At 41.1% G+C, this 24,558-nt stretch overlaps 1 protein-coding gene across 5 annotated transcripts in view; it reads right to left on the bottom strand.

The window, feature by feature from the left end:
* Positions 1–24,558, bottom strand: part of cep112 (centrosomal protein 112) — a 242,863-nt gene that overhangs the window by 209,996 nt on the left and 8,309 nt on the right. For all 5 annotated transcript variants that reach the window (XM_062452773.1, XM_062452779.1, XM_062452765.1 and 2 more), the window contains exon 5: positions 550–637. In XM_062452773.1, coding sequence (XP_062308757.1) covers positions 550–637 — 88 coding nt within the window. The remainder of the gene's footprint in view (positions 1–549; positions 638–24,558) is intronic.

Genomic DNA, 24,558 nt, shown 5'->3' on the forward strand with positions numbered 1-24,558 from the left:
CCTGTGCAACCGACGCAAGCAAGCACACCCTACAATTTCCCCAGAAATTGTACCCTCTCTAGTTAATGGTTGCAATTTCAAACCCTGGCTCTGTATACTGTGTTTATTGTATGACTTTGTGGACTCAGCAGTGTGCATCAAGTATACAGGGTAAGTATATGATGTACTGAGTGCAATAGTATCTAATTTCATGTAGTAGCTGAACCTTAATCCTACACACACACACACTTGCTGACCCATGAAACATTAGTACAGTGGGCTCAACCCTGTCCCTCCAACACACTTGGTTCAATGAATGGGTCGTTATCAAGCTCTGCAGAAGCCTGATAACCATTTACCTTAATCAAATGTAGAGCAGGGAAACTCCTAAAACGTACAGGACAGTGAGCCCTGAGGACCAGGGCTGAAGACCACTGCATTAGTACATATCCTTCAGATGTGATATTAAAGGTTTACCCATTCACATATTAACAAGTGGACATGATATTGTTTCAAACGTGGGAGAGAATGGTTTATGTGGGGAAAAGCAGGGCGGAGCTCAGAGCTAACCATGTTGAGGTCCTCCCTAGAGGAATGCTTGACTGGACTGGACGGCAGCACCCACGATGAATACTTCTCCTCATACTGGAGCCCCCTTCTGGAGAGAGGGGGAGGGAGAGACAAATTTGATTTAATCCAATTCATGTGTATCAAATGTTGATATGATTTTATCAAAAGTGTCACTTCTACTGTGCTTTCAGTTCAAAGCTACAATGTAAGCAGCTCAGTTTAATCAAAAATGTAAATGTAAAAGTGTGGTTATGCTTTCAACCTTCAACTGCTCCCTCATGTAACTTCTGCATGTGTTTGTGTGTGTGTCTGTGCATGCATTTGGAATTACATTCCAACATCTGGCATAGAGTTTATTCATGCATTTTTGGGATGTCTACTTTGGATGTTCCATATGTAAAACATAGGTAAAAGATTTTTCAGAAATTGAAAATATATCACCCCCTACTCCTTCCCTTCTCCATAACACTATAAAGCAGCAAACATTGAATATCTCTTCTACTCATCTGACAAGCAAAGCTAATAGTTTGAGCCAGGCAGCTAATTAAGAACCACTGGAAGCAGTTAATTACACCATCTCTCACCAACACTGATTGAACACATTCCGAAAAGGGAGTAGGCAGGGGGTGTGTTCAGAGAATTTGCTGGTTGGCTGTTAAATGAAACAATATATATGTCATCAAGTGCATACCTTCCAGTTCTAGAAATGTATACGTGAAATATTGATAACATCTACCAAGTTGTTTTTTCACTTACACTGAAAAATAAAAGTGTGAATGCCATTACTTTGAAAATTGACAATTGGAGCGTTGCCTGTAGCGCCACCTATGGGAAATGGGGGGTCATTTGGCCTTGTGGTGTGGTAGTTACTACCAGCCTGTAGTTTCAATGTGCCAAATTTCATAACTTTTTACGTTTCTAATCTAGGAGCTGTCATAGACCAAAGGACCAGCAAAAAGGACCAGCACAATAATAATAAAACCTACAATTACAATAAGTTCCTCCTACCGGAAGAATCCTAATTACAATGGGATTCCTAATGCTTGTCACCAGATAACCCCAACATGTTTCGAAACGAAGTGTAGTATACAGCAGTGAGCAAGAAAGCCAGCAGAGGGAGCTAGCTAGACATTTACACAACACACAGTGCCATTAATCATAAAACAACTCAAATCAAGAGTCGTTTTAGATGTTGTGTCCCATTTGTTTCCATTTCTTAAAGATCCTGTAAAGTGATCCTGTGATGAACTGGAATTGAAAACTATTTTTCAATTCCAGTTCATCACACCACAGAAGAATGTGTTGTTAACTACCCATCCAAATTCTAATGGAAAAAAAACAGACATGTTAAATTAGGCTTTGAAATCGTGAGAAAATCATCAGTCTTCTCTGCTTGAGACTGGGGGGGCGTGTCTCCTGAAGGAGCTGAAGCTCCGCCCCCTCGCTGGAAGGTGCCGCCTGTCTCAAGTACCTACGACCCAGATCATTTATTTGTTCAATGAGTGAAACATTCAGATGCATATAAATGAAGCTTGTTCCCCTGAGCTGTAACACAGGAGTAAAAATGGACACCAGAGACAGCAGACAGTGAGCTCTCCAACTACTTCTAGCACATTAGCTAGGCTACCATTTCACGAAAATACCATTATTCTACACCGAGTAGCCTAATATCAAGTTAGCGGTTTGCACTATGTGGGTCAGGTGGCTGAGCGGTTAGGGAATTGGGCTAGTAATCCAAAGTTTGCTGGTTCGATTCCCGGCCATGCAAAATGACGTTGTGTCCTTGGGCAAGGCACTTCACCCTACTTGCCTCAGGGGGAATGTCCCTCTACTTGTAAGTCGCTCTGGATAAGAGTGTCTGCTAAATGACTAAATGTAATGTAAATGCACTAACTCTAGCAGAGATACCTCTGGAAAAGTTATCTAGTATAATTATAACAAGCACACAGAACTGAGTGATGAATTGCTGGCGGCAGTGGATGGTCCAGGTGCGACCGGAGGAGGAACGGCCGGGAGGGCGATGCTTGCTTGGTACGGCTCCACGCTGCAAGAGAAGCCGTGTGTCCGTGAACCCCGTCTGTCTCTAGTCCATGTTAAAACTATCCGCCGTGAAATGGTCACTGCAGGGGCGGCTGTTGGAGTTGATGCAAAGCTTTCCATCAGCGTGGCTCTTCACAAAATCAACCCACCTATTTTTCCTTTCCTCATCACTATGGAAATTAAAAAGCGTGCAGCGCAGCTGAAGTTCTTGCATCCAGGTAAGATGGAGTTGTAACTGAAGTGGAGTTGGAGGACCTTTTATGCAAATGAGCTACATGATTTTATTCAGTTTCACCGGGTGAGATCGGTCAAAGTGACGTAGATCGGTCATTTTTTGGCTCCACCTATACAAAACTTGAGCTGAAAACGGAAGAGAAACTGTTCTACAGTCTAACTCCACATTTCAGTGAGACAAAGTTTTCAGGAACTCATTTCACACGTATATAATGTACTGAGAAGCAAATCATGGAATTTGCTTTAACAGATCTTTAACTTCTTTCCCTCATGTACACAAACTCTCCAGTCTCTTTCTTTCTGCCTCTAAAACGGAGACACACAGCTCTAAAACAGGATGGGGGGGGGGCAGGGCTTGCAGTTTCAAAGTCAACAGGTGGGATTGTCATCACTTGTTGTATTTTCTTAAATTTGAAATATGTTGTTCTTTTGGAAATGTAACTTGATGTTAAGATTTACAGTTATATATATTGTTGAGTTCAGAGAATGACCCGGAAGAGAAGGGCAAGTGAAGGACTTTTGTTTGGTTGTCAAGGAGACAGGACCACGGTGTTAGTTGGCTAGGTGAACTGCGCGGCTGCTGTGTTGGAGCATCGGTGGCCTCTTCGGTGGCAGCTTTTCAGTGGACGGGAGTTGGCGAAACTGGACTGTCAACTGGCAAAAGGAGCGGGTTTGTGTGTGTTTTTTGCGGAGACATGGATTGACTGTACTTTGCACAGTCGGGGATGTAGGCCTACAGTTCATGCGTCTATTACGAGCTCCAACGTTAGCGCGCCACCAAAGCAAACTTGCTAACACCGAACTCTAACCTAAGACAAATAAAACCCCAGGGTGGTTTATTGTTTTTCATATTGTTGTTTGCTTTACTACAAATGTATGGTAAGATATGTTAATCATTATATGGTTTAACAGAGATTCTGTGTTTGTCCTAATTTAATCACTACGTATACTTCATTTAATGCATGTTCATTTCTTCTCTAGCTTTATATGTTAATAATCAAAGAAAATCACAGGTTACCCTAGACCGTTATTATATTGGCATGTTCCCCACTATTGTCCCAACTTGAATTGATGTAAATATTGTATTATACAGAGCGTAATGCATATCACAAGCCTATAGTGGGAGGGTTACACACACACACACGTGCGCACACACACAATGGAGAGGGGAGCCTTTGCCACTTTACGCCTGGGACACACTGGCTGCGAAGCGCCGCGCCACGAACGGCTAGGACTGGTTCAAAGCTGTTTACACCAGACGCACATTTCTCCGCGCTCGGTCACCATGCCTTTCAGCTACTCTGAGCTTTCCTTTACGCTGACATGGTACATAAACATGGCATTGGCTATATCCCAGCATTGATCCTTATCTACGTTGTCCTTGTCAAATTGGTGCTGGGGGTCATACAACTCCCCGTGCTTTTCTATAACCATGTTTTTTAATTCAAGAAAGATAAGACAGTACAGAACGTTTCATGTAGGTACAGTGTCTCGAATACTTTTTTCTTATGAGAAACAATCCCATCCCACCCACACACACACTGCCAATGCCAAAAAGGTAAAGTATTATACATATACATACAATAATAATAATAATAATAATAGATACAAATAATAATGATGTTTAAAAAAATAAAAAAGGGGGGGGGGGGATTAGGTTGAGAGAGGGAGCAATTCCCACTATGTAAAGCTCACATTGGGCATCTGACAACTCAGCTGTGCGTTCTGGGAAGAGTTAAGGCATTATATTATCAGGGGGGAGAGTGGTAAGCCTCTCAAAGTACAACAGCAACGGATCCCAAATGTTATGGAACTTGTCAGTTGATCCTCTAGAGGAATATTTAATTTTCTCTAATTTCAGGAATAGCATCAGGTCAGTAAGCCAGACTGACGTAGTCGGTGGTCGAGGAGATTTCCACTCCAGAACTATCCTTCTACGAGCCAACAGAGAGGCAAAAGCAAATGCGTTTTTCTTATCAGCGGACAGTAAGACCTCACTTACCAATACACCAAAAATGGACAGCCTCACATGTGTCAAATGCTTCATTTAAAGTTTTGCAAACAGTTGACCAGAAGTCACTTAACTTTGGACAAGACCAAAACATATGAGCCATGTCTGCTGAAGTAGAATTACAGCGGTCACATCTGTCATCAATGTCCAGATATATTTTGGAAAGTTTTGATTTGGTGTAATAAATACGGTGAAAGACTTTAAACTGTATCAGGTTGAGGCGGGCACATGAGGATGTGCCATTAATTCTACTCTGAGCACAGTCCCAGGCTGCGTCAGATATCTCCATCCGAAGTTCTTCAGCCCAATCAGTTCTGATTTTATCTAATGAAACCTCCTGAAAAGAACAGATTGTGTTGGATATATTTGAAATCTGGCCTTTACGCTGCATAGGAGATCGTAATATACCGTCCAACTCTGAATTTGATGGTAATGCTGGAAAGGTTGAACTCCATGTTTGGATAGAGTGACGTACCTGGAAATATTTAAATAAATCTGACCGTTGTAGTTTAAATTTCTTGGTAAGATCACCAAAGCTGCCAAAAAGACCATCTATATAAAAGTCACTACATCGAATAAGACCAACTCTGTGCCACCGTGCAAAGGTATGATCCAATCTGGCTGCAGGAAAGAGGTGGTTATTGGAAATAGGGCTACACATAGAAAAGTCCAGAAGTTTTGTCTAAATTGTGCCCATATTTTGAGGGTAGACTGTACTACAAGGTTTGAAGCATACTGTGATGGTTGGAAAGGTAACTTTTCTGTAATCTGTGCTGTGCTCTGAATTGCTCCTCCCAAGGTTTCTTCCATTTTTTCTCCTGTTGAGAGTTTTTCTGGGAGTTTTTCCTTGTCTTCCTTGAGGGTTTAGGTTGGTTGAGGGGCAGTTCTATGGGCGTATGTGAAGCCCTCTGTGACATGCTTGCGTGTAAAAAGGGCTATACAAATAAATTTGATTTGATTTGATCTGTAATCAGAGCGGAGAGAGATATTGATATGCAGGAGCTTGCTTCAACTTGGCACCACTCGGTTTCTGGAGACTGATACCAATATATAACTTTTAGTATGTTTGACGCCCAGTAGTAATTCCTTAGATTGGGAAGTGCTAGGCCACCCTGTTTCTTGGGTCTCTCTAGGAGCTCCCTCCGGATTCTAGGATGTTTACCATCCCACAGAAATGAAGAGATTAATTTATTCAAAGACTGAAAAAAGGCTTTGGACAGAAATACTGGGAGACATTGAAACAAATACAGAAATCTAGGTAGAACGTTCATTTTTACACAATTAACCCTACCTGCGAGAGATAGGTATAGGGCTGACCATCTCTGCAGGTCTGATTCTAATTTTTTCATGAGGGGTTTGAAATTCTTTCCATAAAGATCTGAGAAGTTACGGGTGACCTGTATACCTAAGTATTTAAAGCCACATTTGGAAAAACAGAAAGGGAGTTCATAATCTGAAATCTGAAGAGCCAAATTATTGAGTGGAAAGCATTCACTTTTAGACAGGTTGAGCTTGTAACCAGAGAAAAGACCAAATATAAGTAACATTTCCACAATATTAGGGACACATAACACTGGATCTGATATATAAAGCAATAAGTCGTCTGCATATTGAGAAAGTTTATGTTCAATTCCCATCCTGCGAAGCCCATGTATGACATGTGATGTTCTTATCTTAATTGACAGGGGCTTTATGGCTAATGCAAACAGAAGTGGGCTGAGGGGACAGCCCTGTCTGGTACCCCTTGACAGAGGGAAAAGTTTGGAAGCCAGTTTGTTAGTTATCACTGATGCTTTTGGGGAAGTATATAACAGGCGGATACAGGAGAAAAAATTTGAACCAAAGCTAAATCTTTCTAATGCGGCGAACAGATAACCCCACTCGATTCTGTCGAATGCCTTCTCTGCATCCAGGGAGACAACCACTTCTGGAGTTTTCCCGGACGCTGGGGAATGCACCACGTTCAAAAGTTTACGAATATTTGTGAAAGAGTGGCTGTCCTTCATGAATCCGGTTTGGTCCATTGAGATTATTTGGGGCATTACAATATCCAATCTTGAGGCTAGGAGTTTAGCTAATATTTTTACATCTGTGTTTAGAAGTGAAATCGGCCGATATGACCCACACTCAAGCGGATCCTTACCGGGTTTTAAAATAAGAGAAATAGATGCTTCTGTTAGGCTCTGTGGTAGGTTTGATTGACTCAATGAATGATTGAACCTTTCAAGGAGAATGGGAGCTAGCTGAGATGAGAATTTCTTGTAAAATGCCACAGGATAACCGTCTGGTCCTGGGGTTTTACCATTTTGCATTTTCTGGATGGAGTCAGAGATTTCTTGCAAGGGTTTGTCCAAGTCAGTTTTAGCAGCCACCTCTATCTTATGAATATCTAAATCATTGAAAAACTGTATCTTGTTTGATGTATCCTGTGGAAATTCAGATGTATACAGGTCTGAGTAGAATGCTTTAAAAGCATTGTTTACTTCCACCGGATCTATCGTTAACTGTGAGGCACTGTGAATCTGTGGGATCATACGAGACGCTGATCTGCATTTCAGTTGGTAAGCCAATAAGCGACCTGCTTTTTCTCCATGCTCATAATAGTGTCCTCTTGACCACAGGAGGTGTCTCTCAGATTTTTGTGTTGATAGTAAATCATACTGGGTTTTTAGAGCGATTCTGTTTTTATATAGTTCAGGAGTTGGGGCTGTGGAATACTGGTGGTCTATTTGTCTTATAGAGTTAAGAAGTTTTTGCTCCCTCTGTTGTCCTGCTTTATGATGTGATATGGTGTATAATATAATTTCTCCCCTTATAACAACTTTCAGTGTCTCCCATAAAGTAGATGGTGATATTAAGTCTGATCTGTTGAATAACAAAAACTCATCAATTGCTTTAGATACAAATTCACAAAACAGTTTGTCTGTCAGTAAAGCTGTGTTCAGTCTCCAGTTATTGCGCTGTTTCAAATTTTGAGAGAAAACAAGGTCAAGAATCACTGGTGCATGGTCTGATTCCACTATGGCGGTATACTCTACCTTCTTTACAGAAGGAAGGAGTGTTTTGTCAATAAAAAAATAATCTATTCTACTGTATGTATGGTGAACGTGTGAAAAGAAAGAAAATTCTTTTTTATGTGGGTAGAATAACCTCAATGGGTCAACACAGCCAGTTTGATCCATGAATTCACAAAGAGCCTGGGACATTTTAGAGCGTGTTAAAGTTTTAGGATTGGAGCGATCCATAGTTGGGTCAGTCACAGTATTCAAATCCCCAGCAAGAATGAGCTTATGTGAATTTAGATTTGGAATCAGGGAGGTGAGTTTGTTAATGAAGCCAACATCATCCCAATTAGGGGCATATACACTGATAAGTACGACTGGGGTGTTAAAGAGGGAACCTGGCACTATTATAAACCGTCCTTGAGGATCGGAAATCCGTTTGGTAGGCGTAAACGATATATTTTTATGGACCAATATTGCCGCTCCCCGTGCCTTGGTGTTAAAGGTAGAATGGAAAGTCTGTCCAGTCCAATTTTTTCTGAGCCTAAATTGATCCGCTATGGTTAAGTGAGTTTCTTGTAAAAATGCTACTCCTACATTTAATTTTTTCAAGTGGGAAAATATTCGTCCCATTCATGCCCTTAACATTCCAACTTGTACATCGGGTGGATGACACACTCATGTCCGCCCTACTATAATTTGTGTCATCAGCCATGCACTATGAAAGGGAAAAGGGGGAGGGGGTGGAGTGCGCACCCCATAGCAGAAAGGTGACTGATCGTCAACAACTCCTCTGAAATAATAAACAAAATGAACAGAAATCCCCTTCGGCAGTACACAAACCCCTTTTAACACAGAATACACAAAAGTCTGTTGTGTCAATCAGTAAACCCATCCCAACAATGAAAACAACACAAAAATAAATAAGAAATCCAATCTAACCCTAACCCGCTGGTCCCCCTCTAAATCTTGAATCTTCCAGGGATGCATCTTTCCTAACTAAACCGTTAACTTACGGTAGAGCCTTTGACCATCTAAAAGTTAAACTTCAAACCGTTTTAAAATAATCAATATCGCCGTCTGACACTTGCCACATCCTCACGGACTATTCTGACAGTAAACTTGAGTAGCGATAGTAACGTTTAACATTTTGGTAACGTGAATGTATTGCTAGACCTTATACCTGTATAACATAACCAGCTACTACTACGGTAGCTGGTTATGTTAGATAGTAGCCTACATGAGTCATAGTTTAGAATAACCCCAAACAAACTCAATTTCGTGATCGAGAGAGGATGCACATAGGCCGGGTATAATACAGATTTACCTCAAAATGATCATGTTAGTACTTCTATACTGCCATTATCAGTTGGAGAAAACATCACGCCTCCTCAAGCACAGCTCAGTCTGAAATCTTTAACGGTGGTGAACTAGCCGCTAGCTGTCAGCCAAGCCAGCCACCTAGCCACTTCGTAACAAGTTCAAAGCCGAGTTGGGTCGCTAGTCCGTCGGGTCACTTTTGTACAACCACCTGTTGATCGTAGAACGCCTTAGCTTCCTCCGGTGTGTCGAATTTAAGCGTAGTTCCTCCGAAAGAGACTCGCAGGTATGCTGGATAAAGTAGCTGGAACTTTATTCCCTTATTGTAAAGTGCTTGTTTGACGTCGTTGAATTCTGCGCGTCTCCTTGATAGACTGACGCTGAAATCTGGGTACATTCTCAGGGTAGAATTCTTGTAATTCAGCTCATGTTGTCTAGCCCATCGCAGCACTCGTTCCTTTTCCTGGAACCGTTGGAAGCATACAACAAACGGCCGAGGCAACCTTCCAGTATGCTCCGGCTTTTTTCCCACTCTATGCGACCTCTCCAGAGTCGGGGCAGAGTCAAAAACCTCACTGCCCATAATCTCCATCAGCATCTTTGATATAAATGCTACAGGATCCTCGCCCCCTTCATTGTCTTCCGGAACGTTGACAATTCTCAAATTAGATCTGCGAGAGCGGTTTTCTAAGTCCTCAATGCGATCCAGGAGCTTTGTATTCTGTGTTTGCAGAGACTTGATGGCTGCGTCTGCTGCGAATATCTTTTCAAAATTCTCCCCTGCTAGGGATTCCGTTGCAGTCAAGCGGCTTAGAAAGTTGTCCACAGTCTCTTTGATAGCGTTCATGGAAGTTTGCAAAGGGCCAACAGATTCCTGAAAGAGAATGGAAATGTCGTCTCTTAAACTGGCACGTTGCTTGGACAGCTCCTCCACCAGCTGGGACATTGAGATTCCATCGTCGTTCATGGAGGAGCGTTCGTTAGCGAGGGAGGCCATATTAGCTAGCTTGTTAGCAATGGTGGTCCGCGACGTCGACTGTTTGTGTCTAGAGCTGCTCATTATATGTTTGTGGTTAATTAGGTTAGGTTAAGACTATATATCCGTTGTGTCATTACCGTTCTATGGTGTTAAAAACCATTTTAAGGAAAGTTATAAGCAAGTTAGGCCGGAGCTCTCCTCTCGTGCGGCTTACTCCCGCATGGCCCAAACCGGAAGTCAACTCCCTGTGCTTTTCAACTTCGAGAATTAATTTGATGTCGTCCATCTCCTTGAATTTCTTGCTGATTTTAGAAATCGACTTGGGGGTTCTCTCTCGGTAGGCTATATCTGCACGCGTGTGTTGCGTGCAACGCGTGACAACACGTTTATCTCAAACAAACAAAACAACTACGGGCATGCTAGCTCAACAGATCAATCCATTTATTTTCATTCGTTTTCATCAAGGTAACCACATGGAAAGTTACCAACATTGTGTAGTTAGGTTTAATATAGGGTGAATATTGTCTCCAAAGTAATATAAAAAAAATATGATAAAGTCTACAACTTTACAAATGTTCACCGTAGCCTACAATTAATGTAGTCAAATCTTAATAACATGTTTTTTTATTCAAATATATCGTGTATATATATATATGGTGTATTTTATAATCCTGTAGCCGATTTCGCAAGCGTCTCGCGAAAGAATTTGACCAGCTGCCGAAACGATCTCTGCAGATCGCAGGCAATCGCAGGCAATCACGGCGCTTCGCAGCCAGTGTGGTCGGTCCCATTTGATAACATGAGACCAAAAGGAAAAAGGCGGCGCTTCCAGGCGCTTCACAGCAGATCGCAGCCAGTGTGTCCCAGGCATTAGCCAGCCTGATTAAAACAGTCTGACTTCCATAGTCTGCGCTGACATTCAGGTCTGGAGCTATCAAGCCAAGGTAACCCTAACCTCAACAGGCAACCCAGGAAAAGTAGTCTGACCCTGGACACAAATGTACCCCTGTCCCCTTTGCCCGACAACACCTGGAGTCACCTCTGAAAGACCTGAGGCTAAACAGAACCATTTGTAAATGCTGTTTAATGTCTGCTGCAACTGCCAGAACTATGTTATAGGGATGGGCGTGGTTAATCGAATATCCTTAAGTACTTAAGGATAGTAAGTTATAGTAAGTAAGTTCAAATCCTTTTTTCGAATACTTATGAGCGTAGTTGAATTAAAAACATTTTTTTTAATGAAAACCTTTAAAGATCCCATGACATGCTGTTTTTGGATGCTTTTATATAGGCCTCAGTGGTCCCCTAATATTGTATCTGAAGTGTCTTTTCCGAAATTCAGCCTTGGTGCAGAATTACAGGCACTACCAGCAGTCCCACAATGAGCTTTCCTCAGGACGTGCTGTTTCTGTGTCTGTAGCTTTAAATGCTGTGAGGAAGAAAGAGGCGGGGCTAACTGCCATGCTTCGGTCGTTTGTAAGCCATGATGTCTCGAGGAAAAAACAATGTCGCGCTCGCACGGTTGTAGCTCATTTTGTCATTGGTTGGCCAAATTCTCTGTGCGGGCAAAGCAGAGAAAGGGGAGGTAAACCTTCCCTATTGTGACGTCAAAATAGGGGATTTTCTAAACCGAGCGTTTGAGCTCTCATTTTCTCAAAGGCGGAGAAGAATATCCAGGGCTTGGTTTACACCTATTGAAATTTCTAGCCACTGGGGGACCAAAGGCAGGCTAGGGGAACTCATATTAATGTTAAATAACCTCCTAAAGTGAAGTTGTCATGGGACCTTTAATTTAAATATATAATAAGCTTTCCATGAGTCGTGAATTCTAATAGTTGTGACGTTAGAAATGATGAAAACAATCAAAAATGGTAGGCTACGTGACCCTGCGTTCTGCTGCGAGTCTCCTTTCATTTAATTTGGTGCTTAAAACCAGGAAAATGGCTAAAACCCTCAACACACTTTTTGGAGAGGACTACTATAACGACAATGATAACCAATAAAGCGAAGTTGCGCTGTATTTCAGCGAACTTGTACCAGTCCTGGAGAATCAACCAGGACCGGTACAAGAAGTTTAAGTGTCCTGGCTAAGCAGTACCTCACAGTACCCGCAACCTCAGTTCCTGCAGAGAGTATTTTCTACTGCCGGCCTGCTCGTAAATCGACTCTGTACTCGCCTCTCCCCTGAGCATGTGGATATACTAATTTTCAGGAATAAAAATGTGCAGGGCTAATGCAGTTGTGGCTTATTTTATTTTTTACCAGTAGCCATGGAGCATAATCAGCTATTTATTTTGGCATTTGTGTGGTGGCGCACCATATCCTATAGAATTTCGGTTCCAAGTTTATCCAAGTTAATAGGCAATATTTCTATTTCTTCTATGTGTGTCTTTTGGTTTTATCAAGGATAGCCTACCCAATGTGTTTAATTTTGTCCAATGTATTTTTTGTAACTTTTTATTTCACATAATAATAGGATATCTAGCAAAGTTACGTTGTCCTTAAGTTGAAAAGTGAAGGGCGCCAGTTCGTAACGGCAACATAACTTTGTGACATTGTCAGTCCGTAACCGCGACATCCTGGCAACGTAATTTTGTGACGTTGTCAGTCTGTAACCGCGACGTCCTGGCGAGGTATTTCGTGACATTAGGTGTGTTCGACTTCATGCAGCCGACAGCCGTCTGCAGCCGGCTGACTTGAAGCAGCCAATGGCATTCTCAGCTTCAAGTTAGCCGGCTGCAGGCGACTGTCGTCGCTGCATGAAGTCTAACACACCTATTGTTAGTCCTTAACCGTGACATCCTTGTGACGTTAATTAAATAACCTATATTTCTCAATTCTAGTTATTTAACCTCTAGCTAGCAAAATCCTTAACTAAAAACAATGTGAATCTGATCAACTAAACATGCTAAATAGCCTACATTTCAAACCTATACGTAATAACATGCCCCATTCAATTTCTGCAAATACATTTATAGATTTAAAATAGTGCTGTCAGTTAAACGCGTTATTAACGCAAACCCATTTTAACGGTGTCAATTTTCTTTGCGCAAGATTAACATTATTTTTGGCCTAGCAAACTTTGTAGTTTTTTTTCACATGCTGTTGCAACAACTACTGACGTTAGAAAAACGACAACACCACACCGGATCTAGCTAGACCGGAAACAAAACAACAGGCACGCCGCACACACTTGTTTGGGCTTGCCAGCCGGCTAAAGAGTAGTAGGCTAACAACGTTTTGAGTGGATGGCGAGCGCGAGACGCCGAAATGGATGCCAATAAGATTCTGAATGGAAAGGTTACTTTTAAAAGTTGCCAAATGGTTCCATTGACAAGACCAAAGTGATCTGTGTGTTTTGTCGTTGTCAGAATCAGAATTCGGTTTATTCGCCATGTATGTTATACAAACACGGAATTTACTGTGGCAGGGAGGTGCAAAACACTAAACATATACAGATCTTAAATTAAGTAAAAGTACAAAAGTTTAACTATTTCTAAGAACTAAACAATCTAAGAATACAACAATTTAAATATAAAATAAAATATATATAAAAATAAGAATAGAATGAGCAGCGTGAATGGTCAACATAGTGCAATCGGATACTGAGATAAAGTGGCTTATGCATACTGAATTGCCATTTGATGGACTTATAATAGTTAAATAAGTGAATGAATGTCAATGGGAGTCCTTGGCCTTGTTGAAGAGGCCAGTAGCAGATGGAAAGAAACTGAACTGAGCTATCTGAGGTAACTGAGGTAAACTGTGAACTGAGGTATCATCGCAGCATGTCCAGTCTGAAATACCACTTGATGGCCAAGCACACAGCTGATGCGAATTCTCCGCCCCTCGTCAAAGCCAGGCGATTGCAATGTTGTTTTCAATAAAAAATAAAAAACATTTGCACTAAGACTAAGCAATACGATCCACTTTTCCATGTTGATAAGAGCATTAAAATTTGAAAACATTACGTGACAAAAATAAATCAAGGGACATTTAGAATAGATAAAAAATGTGCGATTAATTGCGATTAATCGCGAGTTAACTATGACATTAATGCGATTAAATATTTTTAGCGTTTGACAGCACTAATTAAAAAATATTTCTGTAAAGAAAATACTCACCTTTGAAGTAGCTATTTTCCTAGTTTGCGTGAAAGACGGTGGATGAAAACCCCTGCAAGATCTCTTTGGAAACCCCAGTTTCAGTGAGGCGTTGAAATGGGCATGCACAACACTGTTGCTCAGGGCCAGGTGTCTTCCTAACTTGAACATTGTAGTAAGCCTAACTTTTCACCGAAAAATCAATAAAGCTAGTTAGAACCAATTTTATATACTGTATTTCTTCGAATAAACGCCGCCCTCGAATAAACGCCGCCCTCGAATAAAAGCCGCACCAAAAATGAACGCTGTGTAATAAACGCCACCCTCGAATAAACGCCGCACCAAAAAAATCTGAAAACGGTTATTTAATTGGTTAAATTCAACCCCAGTATTTATTACACATGTACATAACTTTCTGCACAGCTTTCAGTTTGAAAGCTAACGTGTATGAACGTTTGGCCATGCTGCTTCAGATTTCTACACAATGTAGAACACTTGTATTTGAGACAGTTGTATTACCAATGCACACCTAATTGATAGCCAATGAGAAAGGGAGTTGCCGCACTCATAGACAAACAAAGAATAGACAAGGAGGTCAGCGGTAGTAGCCTAAATGAAACCTGCGTTTTTAGCTGCATGATTCATTTGTCACAATGCCAGCAACGAAGTTGTCTATGGCTGCACTGCAGCTACAATTCACGAAATCTCTCTTACTAATTAAACGCCGCCCTCGAATAAACGCCGCCCTCGATTAAACGGCGCACCAAAAATGAACGTTATTTAATAAACGCTGCGGCGTTTATTCGAAGAAATACGGTAGTTGATATGGCAAATTTTCATGACATTAGGTGAACAATTTCAAGTTTTATTTTTTACAGTGTGTATAAATAGAATATATATTATTATGCAATTGTTGTAGTTGCTTTAACAGGGCGATTCTGATGTATTCCTCAAATATAACAATTAGGTTTGCGGAAGAGGAAGAACTGTAATATTCTGTGATATGTCTTTGGAAATGAAACTCCTAAGAGTCGCTTTGCCTTTTGTAATACAGCTTTGGTGTGCTATACAAAGAATGTTTGCTTAACCCTCGTGCTGCCTTCGGGTCACATGACCCAAAGGTTCATAACGAACCATCATTGTGTTTACCCAATTTTACCCAATACAAAAACAAATAAAAATACTTTTCTTTTAACCTTCGCAATGTGGGGGGTCTGAGACAGCCCGACGGTTAAAAGAAAATGCTTCACTTTGTTTTTGTATGCGGTAAAGTTGTCGCAATACGACGGTGGGTCACAATGACTGATGGGTCAGAACGACCCGAGGAGAACACAAGGGTTAATCATGTTACACATCACCAATTGATTGCTTTTGTACATGTTTATAGTAAAGAATGAAAGACTAAATTATATTCCAAATTTAGTGAAGTGTTTTATTTATTAAAGCTACGTTTCTGCATGTGAGAAAATTGATGACCAATGACATGCTGGGGCTGAGTTGCACATGAATTACATGACATTTATACGTGCTGGGATGCAACATTTAATATTGTGTGTGATTGAAATTCATGTAGGCTAGACTACATCACAAAAGTCTCAGAACTGAGAGCAGTCAAGTGTGATCTCTCCATCTCTGCATAAACCACTTATAATGCACTCGAGATCCGTTGTGGTCCTACAACCAAAGAGCGATGTAACGGCAACGTAACCCATGGTACCCAAAATAACGTCTCTAGCCGACCAAGGTACAACTTTGCGGAAAAGTTGTCCACGGAACCAAAAATAACGTATCCAGCCGACCAAGGTACGACGTCGCGGTAGCGTTGTCCACGGGACCAACTGGCAACATTCACTTTATGACGTCGCTACAACGCCGCCACAACGTTGCCAGAAGGTAATGTCTCGGGTTACCAAATGAGCACTTACTGGCAACGTTATGTGTTAGCTGGTATAAGCGTTATTCTGCCAAGTTTAAGAGCCTATGTCTGAAGACGCAGCAGCACAAGTTCATTGTGCTTTTGTCATGTTCAATAAATTGATCTTTCATTCGTTTTCTTTATTTAACTCTTATTTAATCTAATAGCAGTCACAAATATTGCCAGACTGTGTGGTGGTTCATGCGTTTACTGTATGCTTTGCGTCATGTCAGCTAATTAGCCTACATAACGGAACCGCAGCAGCATTAATAAAAATTGATTATCCGGATATTCGAAAATCATTTCGGATACTATTCGAATAGTGAAATCATCTCAAAAGCCCATCCCTACTATGTTATTGTCACACTGAGAGGAACAGAGAGCATGGGAGGAGGAAGAGAAGAGGGGGACCGGGACAAGAGTTTCCAAGTGTGGATGAAACACAGGATGGTAAACAGGAGTCAGAGGATGAAGAAAAGGGTGGAAAGAGTCATGCATGATTGAGCCTGATGGCTAAATGGCATGTGCCTAGAGTTGGCCTGTTAGCTATGCATCAGAGTGGATGGATGATCTCTTAACCCTGGGATGCTCCTGTTTTCGACATGCTGTCTCACCGGCAGTGTTTGTTCTCAGGAAAGGTGTGTGGCGCCAATATGTGGTAAAAATGTGAAGTTACACCCCACAAAATGTGGATTTTGCTCATAAAATTTATCAGGTAAGATAATGCCACTTAGGCCTGGGCTAAATGCACTCATCCAATGACACATGAAATGATTCTGGGAATTGAAACAGAAGTAGGAACCACTTCTTTTTTGTGTGTGTGCCCGTCAGCTGACCAGTGAGGAAAGACAGATCAAAACATTCCACATAACAAGCAGCAGTGTGAGGTGGCCAACGGTTAATCTGAGGTAAATAAGAGGGACAATTTTCTCCATCAAGACTCCCACCCTGTGATCTGATAGTGTCATTCATGGTCTTATCCGAATCAGACACTAGAAATCTGGGGCCTCATGTATAAACGTTGCGTACGCACAAAAAGCTTGCGTACGCTGGTTTTCCGCACACGGTGTGATGTATAAAGATTTACTTGACGTGAGAATGTGCGGGCCGTCACGGAAACTTTTGAGCAGACATGAGAATGTGCGGACCGTCCGCAAAGTTGTGTCTGGCTCTGTAACATGGCGAATTCCAACTGAAAAGTGCCGAAACTCACCAAACATTACAAAATAAAGTTTCCACTTACTGTCATACGGCTATGACGTTGACTATTCAAATCACATTTTCTTTTTTTTTCTTCTTTTTTTTTCCATTAATGTGGATGATCACATCAAAATGCCAAAACCCAAACAGGAAATGCTAGCTCTATATAGGCTACTGTTTAATCCGTAAAACTGTAAAAACTTAATAACTTCTGTCAAATTTGAGGGTGTAAAACGAACGACAAATTCACTCAGGAAATCATGCTGTTATGATGGGCCACCACTCGTTTCTTAATTTCGAGTTTTACATCGGACCATTTCTTCTTAATTTCTGCCATTGTCCGGTTCTCCGAAACCACAGCATTTACGGCCCTTTAATAATAATAATAATTGTATTCGTGTTTTCTCCGCCGACTTTCTTATGTTGCTAATGCCTGATGACAGACCGACAAACAGGACATATTTTCTTGCCTCCACCTCTATTGTTAGAACCTCGATCTCACAGTCTGTGAAATTGTTATTTTGTGTTTAGACTAGTGGTGGGTCGTTATTGTTAGTCTCAAGTTAACGCAGCGCGTTAACTTGAGACGCAAGCTATGATGACTTTGATGACTATGATGACTTTGATGACTATGATGACTTTCAACATGATATTTTAGTGCGGATGTATACCTAGCCGAATTGCACTGTTGGGGGCGAGAACGAGTGTTGTGTATGAAATTATCACATCAAACGTGACGTGCTAACATGGATGCAGCTATGAAGCCGCCTGGTTTGCTTCAGGGAAAATGTATTTTTAAGAAGCTTCCCAATGGAAACCTCGACAAGACTAAGGTTGTTTGCACCTTGTGCTATGCGGAATTAGTTTACTGTAGGAGTTCTTCCAGTCTCAAATACCACCTAAACGCAAAGCATCCCTTAGCTAATGCGGAAGATGCCGGGCCAAGCACTGATGTAGCGCAGGGGAAGAGTCGTCGTCAAACTACGATGTTTGAGTGCAACTGAGGCAAGCCCGTCAGCACAGCTCTATCAGCCAAGCTAACTAATCCAATAAACAGTTAATAAACACAAGTACATCTTATTGAACATAATTTATTTTCATCACCAATTATCAAAGTAGAACAGCTTTCTCAAGCAGCTTGTGATGCATTTTGGAAACAGGAGATGAGCTCCTGGTCTAATGCGCCACCTGGCTTGAGAAACCCGTTCTCAAAGACTTACTTTTAGTCCTTATTTGGGTAGCACACATATTCTGAATGCCTTTGGCGGAATTCAAATGAGCCATTTTAATCTAGATTAACGCCAAGATTACAGTGAGATTAATCTAGATAAAAAAAAATATTCTATGCCCACCACTAGTGAAGCGAAGCCATTCGGTCCGTTGTGGCAACGCTGCCGAATATCCAAAAGTTAAAGCCGGAGCAAGAACAATCTTTGCTGAGTTTTGTTGGTGGCCATACTGTTGTGGCTCTCCTCCCCACGGGGTTCGGGAAAAGATTGATTTTCCAGCTAGCTCCGTTAGTGGTGAAGGAGTTGGCTAAGGCGAACGCTAGCGATTGGTTATGGCAGATCCAGAGTGGCTCTGGGGAGATCCAATAGTTTTAAACTTCAACAGAGCCCGCCTTCAAGGTATGGAGGATTATAGGGGCCAAAACTTAATAAATAAATAATAAAATTAATAAAATGAGACACTAAATATAGAAATGGTACATTTAATTGTGTGTATATATTAGTGCTGTCAGTTAAAGGAGTTAACGGTGTTAACGCAAACCCATTTTAACAGCGTTAATTTTTTGAGGTTAACGTTCTTTTTGGCCTAGCAAACTTTGTAGTTTTTTTCACATGCTGTTGCAACGACTACTGACGTTAGAAAAACTACAACACTACCCCGGATCTAGCTAGACCGGAAACAAAACAATAGGCACGCCGCAGACACGTTTGGGCTTGCGAGCCGGCTAAAGAGTAGTAGGCTAACGTTACGTTTTGAGTGGATAACGAGCGCGAGATGCCGAAATGGATGCCAATAAGATTCTGAATGGAAAGGTTACTTTTTAAAGTTGCCAAATGGTTCCATTGACAAGACCAAATTGATCTGTGTGTTTTGTCGTTGTGAACTGAGCTATCATCGCAGCACGTCCAGTCTGAAATACCACTTGATGGCCAAGCACACAGCTGATGCGAATTCTCCGCCCCCTCGTCAAAGCCAGGCAATGTTGATTTCAATTTAAAAAAAACATTTGAACTAACTAAGCAATCCAATCCACTTTTCCATGTTGATAAGAGCATTAAAATTAGAAAAAAATAATGGGACAAAAAGAAATCAAGGGACATTTAGAATAGATAAAAATGTAAGATTAATCGCGAGTTAACTATGACATTAACGCGATTAAATATTTTAATCGTTTGACAGCACTAGTATATATATATATATATATATATATATATATATATATAGATTTAGGTTTTCATTTGTTTCAATCTGTCATCACCCGTCACCAAGTCAGGGGGCGGGTTAAAGCCTCTGATTGGTGGTTCAACTTGAATCGACTGCTTTTGGTTAATTCAAGATCGCAGCACCTAGTGCGGATTCAATGAATTAAATATGCATGCTACAGTGGTCGACATGTTGGCTGTAGCTGAAGAGATGAAGGCAACTGCCAATTCACTTTTTTTTTTTACATCATATTGAGAGCTTCGCTGAAATTATAGCAATGATATCCACCCTGACTGACACAGACATCAATGAAAATGTGTTCACGATTCTCGGCGAGATGGTGCAGCATAGGGGTGGGCGAATCGATCTAAAGGCTATCTATCGATACCAACGTTGGTATCAGTATTGATTGATACTGGCGTGATGAGATCGATACTTAAGTTTCAATTTCTCTTCTCTACATTCAGTACACAACTCCCTTTTACATCATAGTGGTTGTGCAAACACCGCTCCTCTAACTTCGCTCAAGCTCATTTTGCCCCTCCCCTGCTAGGCTGTGAGTTGTTGCCGGCGTGCACGTGCAGTAACACGACTCAGCAGCACACTATACGAACAGTATTTTTGACAAAACTCTTTGTCCTGTGTTTTATTATGATCATAATCATGAACAATTAATTAAAGGAAAAATCACAAAATCATTCAATGATCATGAAATTTGGCGCGTGCCAAAGCCGTTTTCCCTAGCGCCAAAGGCAAACAAAAGTCAGCGATGAAGAAAAGAAAAAAGCTGTGTTCATCACGCGTGCAATGCATGTCAGCGAATGTTCTCAATAGTATGTTTCAAGTAGGCTACAGCCGTATGGAGGACTAAAAGTGCCACAATGAATTAAATAAATACACTATTAAATAAATAAATACACCATTAAATAATTACTTAAATGTGTCATTAATTAATTAAAATAGACATTAAACACATAAATGTGTTCTTAAATGTGTCATGAATTAATTAAAATACCAATGCATTTCATGTAAAATACATATATAATTATTTCACTATTTAAGTATTTCATGCTACATTTCATGCTACATTTCATGCTACATTTCATGCTACATTTCACAACGAGTTGTGTTGCAGTGCTTCATTAATTGTGTTATCTCTCAAACTCGCCCATCAAAGTCAGTGGGTGGGGCTAGCGCGAATCTGATCCATTGCGTTGGTCTGAAGTAGAGTGCCTGGATAGAGACGATGGAGGATCTTCATGAACTTTCTAGGGAGTTGGTGAGAGACATTTTAGACTTAGCTGACGATGTGGAAGCAGGACCTGCTGACCCAGAGCATGTAGCGAGTAAAGCAGAGGAACTTCTTGAAGTTATTGGGTGTGCTCACGCCTTCGGCGAGCACAACCATTGTTCTCTCACATATATATTATTGTTTATTTTCGCCCCCCTAAGGATCAGTCAATATTTGGACTACATAGACAACGCCTGTGTCAAAATGATGTCTTGGTCTCGATTGCGTTGCTTGTATTTTTATTTACGTTCCGTTGCACGGTTTAGGAGGTTACAATGTTTTTGTGGCAAAATGTTCCTTTAGTCAACGAAGGGTAATCAGTGCTAGCTACGTCACCACGTCAGCACACGTTAGCAACGACGCATGGATTGATGTGCAGTTGCACAGCGAGTATCGTATCGTGCCGTGGTGTACTACTACTAGCAGCTTACATGTACATTTAAGCAAATCAAGACTTGCATGTACAGTAAGTAATGTCACATTAAAGAATGTATTTAAACTCAAGCTTCAGTGCCACAGCCTAAACTTTATGTCAAAAGACACATTCTCATTTCCGGCGCTTAAAAACAATCCCCTCACTCAGTCAAGTTTGGCTAGCCTTCTTTTGAATTAGCCATTTCTCCCTAAATAGATGTAAAGCTTATTTACGTTTTTGGGGGCATATTTTCAGTTAGCAGATGGTACTGTTTGAATCGTGATTCCATCGGAAATACTGCCGGTGACAACGTTGTTACAGTAGCTTGTTACAAAGGGGGTGCTTGAGTAGGCTAAATGCTTGAAAATATCACTAGATGGGAAAAACTTAAGGGGACGGACCCACCTGCAAGCGAGCACACCCTACAATTTCCCCAGAAATTGTACCCTCTCTAGTTGGAGTTATTTCCGCACTTTGCAATGCTACGGCTAATATTAATCGAGGGGAAGACTCGGTCCTGCTAGCCCCCATGTTGAGACAGCGTGCGAGGTGCAGGACCAAATGTCTAAAACTTGCCCGGAGCTGCTGAGAGAAGCAGCGAATTTGATGGAGGAAGATGCTGATGCACCCTGGTACCAGAGTCTAAATTTGCAGTCACTGTGGTCACTATCTTGGTCGGAAAGTTTGGAAATAACTCCAAACTTCAAGAAGTTCCTCTGCTTTACTCGCTACATGTTCTGGGTCAGCAGGTCCTGCTTCACGTCGTCAGCTAAGTCTAAAATATCTCTCACCAACTCCCTAGAAAGTTCATGAAGATCCTCCATCGTCTCTATCCAGGCAGTCTACTTCAGACCAACGCAATGGATCAGACTAGATTCGCGCTAGCCCCACCCACTGACTTTGATGGGCGAGTTTGACAGATAACACAATTAATGAAGCACTGCAACACAACTCGTTGTGAAATGTAGCATGAAATGTAGCATGAAATGTAGCATGAAATACTTAAATAGTGAAATAATTATATATGTATTTTACATTAAATGAATTGGTATTTTAATTAATTCATGACACATTTAAGAACACATTTATGTATTTAATGTCTATTTTAATTAATTCATGACACATTTAAGTAATTATTTAATGGTGTATTTATTTATTTAATGGTGTATTTATTTAATTCATTGTGGCACTTTTAGTCCTCCATACAGCCGAACCCTCGTTCTGTTTTGATCAATAGTAATCGAGTTGATAAGCGTGTCTTCTTGTCTGATCAATACGCAACTGTGAGGTGCGCGAATGGACAGAGTGGCACTAACTGTCGTTCCGCTGTGAGGGCCAGCCCGACGTGCACGAATACACCTGTACAAATCAGAATTCCACTCAAAATGCTGACAAAAGTTTGATTTACAATTTCAAACGCAGCCTCCATTGATATTCTTAACCTGGAATGATAATATATAGTGCAGTGTTTCCTCTATGGATACATTTCTGCCGCCACGGTATCAGAAATCAGGCTGTACAAAATTTTAGGCCGTCTATCAGCAGTGATTGTTAGAGTGCATGTCGGAGAATTGCACGGACACGCGCTTCATACCGCAGTTGAGATTGCGTGTGTGCGTCCTTGAGAACTGTAAGTCGTATAACTTATGTTGTCAGTTCATTTAAGCCTGTTATTGTATAAGTCTATAGTCTATAGTTCTTGCAAATTTAAATCAAGTTAACTGGTGATTTTCGTTGTTTGTATTCTTCCCCTGCTAGCTAAATTGCACATTCGATAGCGATTGCTGCCCTTGCTCAGGTTTGTATTTTAGGTGCATTATTATTCTGAGGGGTCATTGATTGCAGAACCGAATTGACCTTGTCACAGTTGAATAACGACAGTTCAGTGGGTAAAATGGACATACAGTGAACCTCAAAGTCCATTGACACCTCTTCCCTATGTAAATCTCACAATTAAAAAATTTAGCTGTAAAACGGTAGGTTTTGAAAAAGCCGTCGCTAGTCAGTTCGGTGGCTCCACCTTTTTTGGCTCTGGTCTGTACCTTGGTCACGCCCCCAAATTTCCTGCGCGCTGCTATGTGTACTTCCACAGAATTACAAAGAAGAACGGTTTTCTAGCATATTGAAAATGGACTACGGTGGTAAATGAAGTGTTCCAAGCTGGGAATGCTGAGTCTTCCTAAGGAACCAAACACTCGACGGGCTGTGATGTCTATGAGAAGATCCCTGTGGAGTTCGACCCTCAATTACACATTTTCTCGAACCATTTCACCGAGGACAGTTTTGAATGAAAACCTTGGACAATTTAAAGAAGGATTTGCTAAGCCGCTGCTGCTGAAAAGAGGTGCTGTTCCAACCGTTTGCTCATCACAAACGCAAGCTGTAAGTATGATTTTGTTGATAACAGTTAGCAATGCTAATGTCTCCTGTATCTAGCATAGGTAGAATGCTACATACGTTTCTAAACACATCAACATACCTTACGTAGCAAATGACTCTAGCTAGACTAGCTGTAGTTGGGGGAAGGGAAGCTTCCGAAAAAATAGCCAGAAAACGAATAGCAGTCTAGCCTATTGCTAACGCCTGTCAAGATTATCTATTTGAAATAACTAGAGAAAGGCAGGTGCTAGATACAGGATACGTTAGCATTGCTAATAACTGTTACCGACAAAATCATACTACAGCTTGCGGTTGTGATGAACATAAGGTCGGAACGCACCTCTTTTCAGCAACAGCAACAAATCCTGCTTTACATTGTCCCAGGTTTTCTAAACGTCCTTGGTAAAATGGTTTGCGCAAATGTGTCGAACTGCACATGGATCTTCTACGCTACGGTATAGACAAACATCATGCCCATCTAGTCAATGTTAGCTAGACTCTAGCTCATCTGCTTTTTATTAACGCTGATTTGCAAGGAATGCAAGTACAACTAGATAGCGAAAACACCTAGACTGTAAACTAGTTTAGCTTGCTAACGCAAGGGCATAGGTAGAATGTGTGATGATTTAGCGTAGTTTATTGGCAATGGGGCTAACGTTATTTCATGTTCCTGACTGTTTCATTCAA

Source organism: Osmerus eperlanus, chromosome 2 (assembly GCF_963692335.1).
Source record: "Osmerus eperlanus chromosome 2, fOsmEpe2.1, whole genome shotgun sequence".
NCBI classification, from domain to species: domain Eukaryota; kingdom Metazoa; phylum Chordata; class Actinopteri; order Osmeriformes; family Osmeridae; genus Osmerus; species Osmerus eperlanus.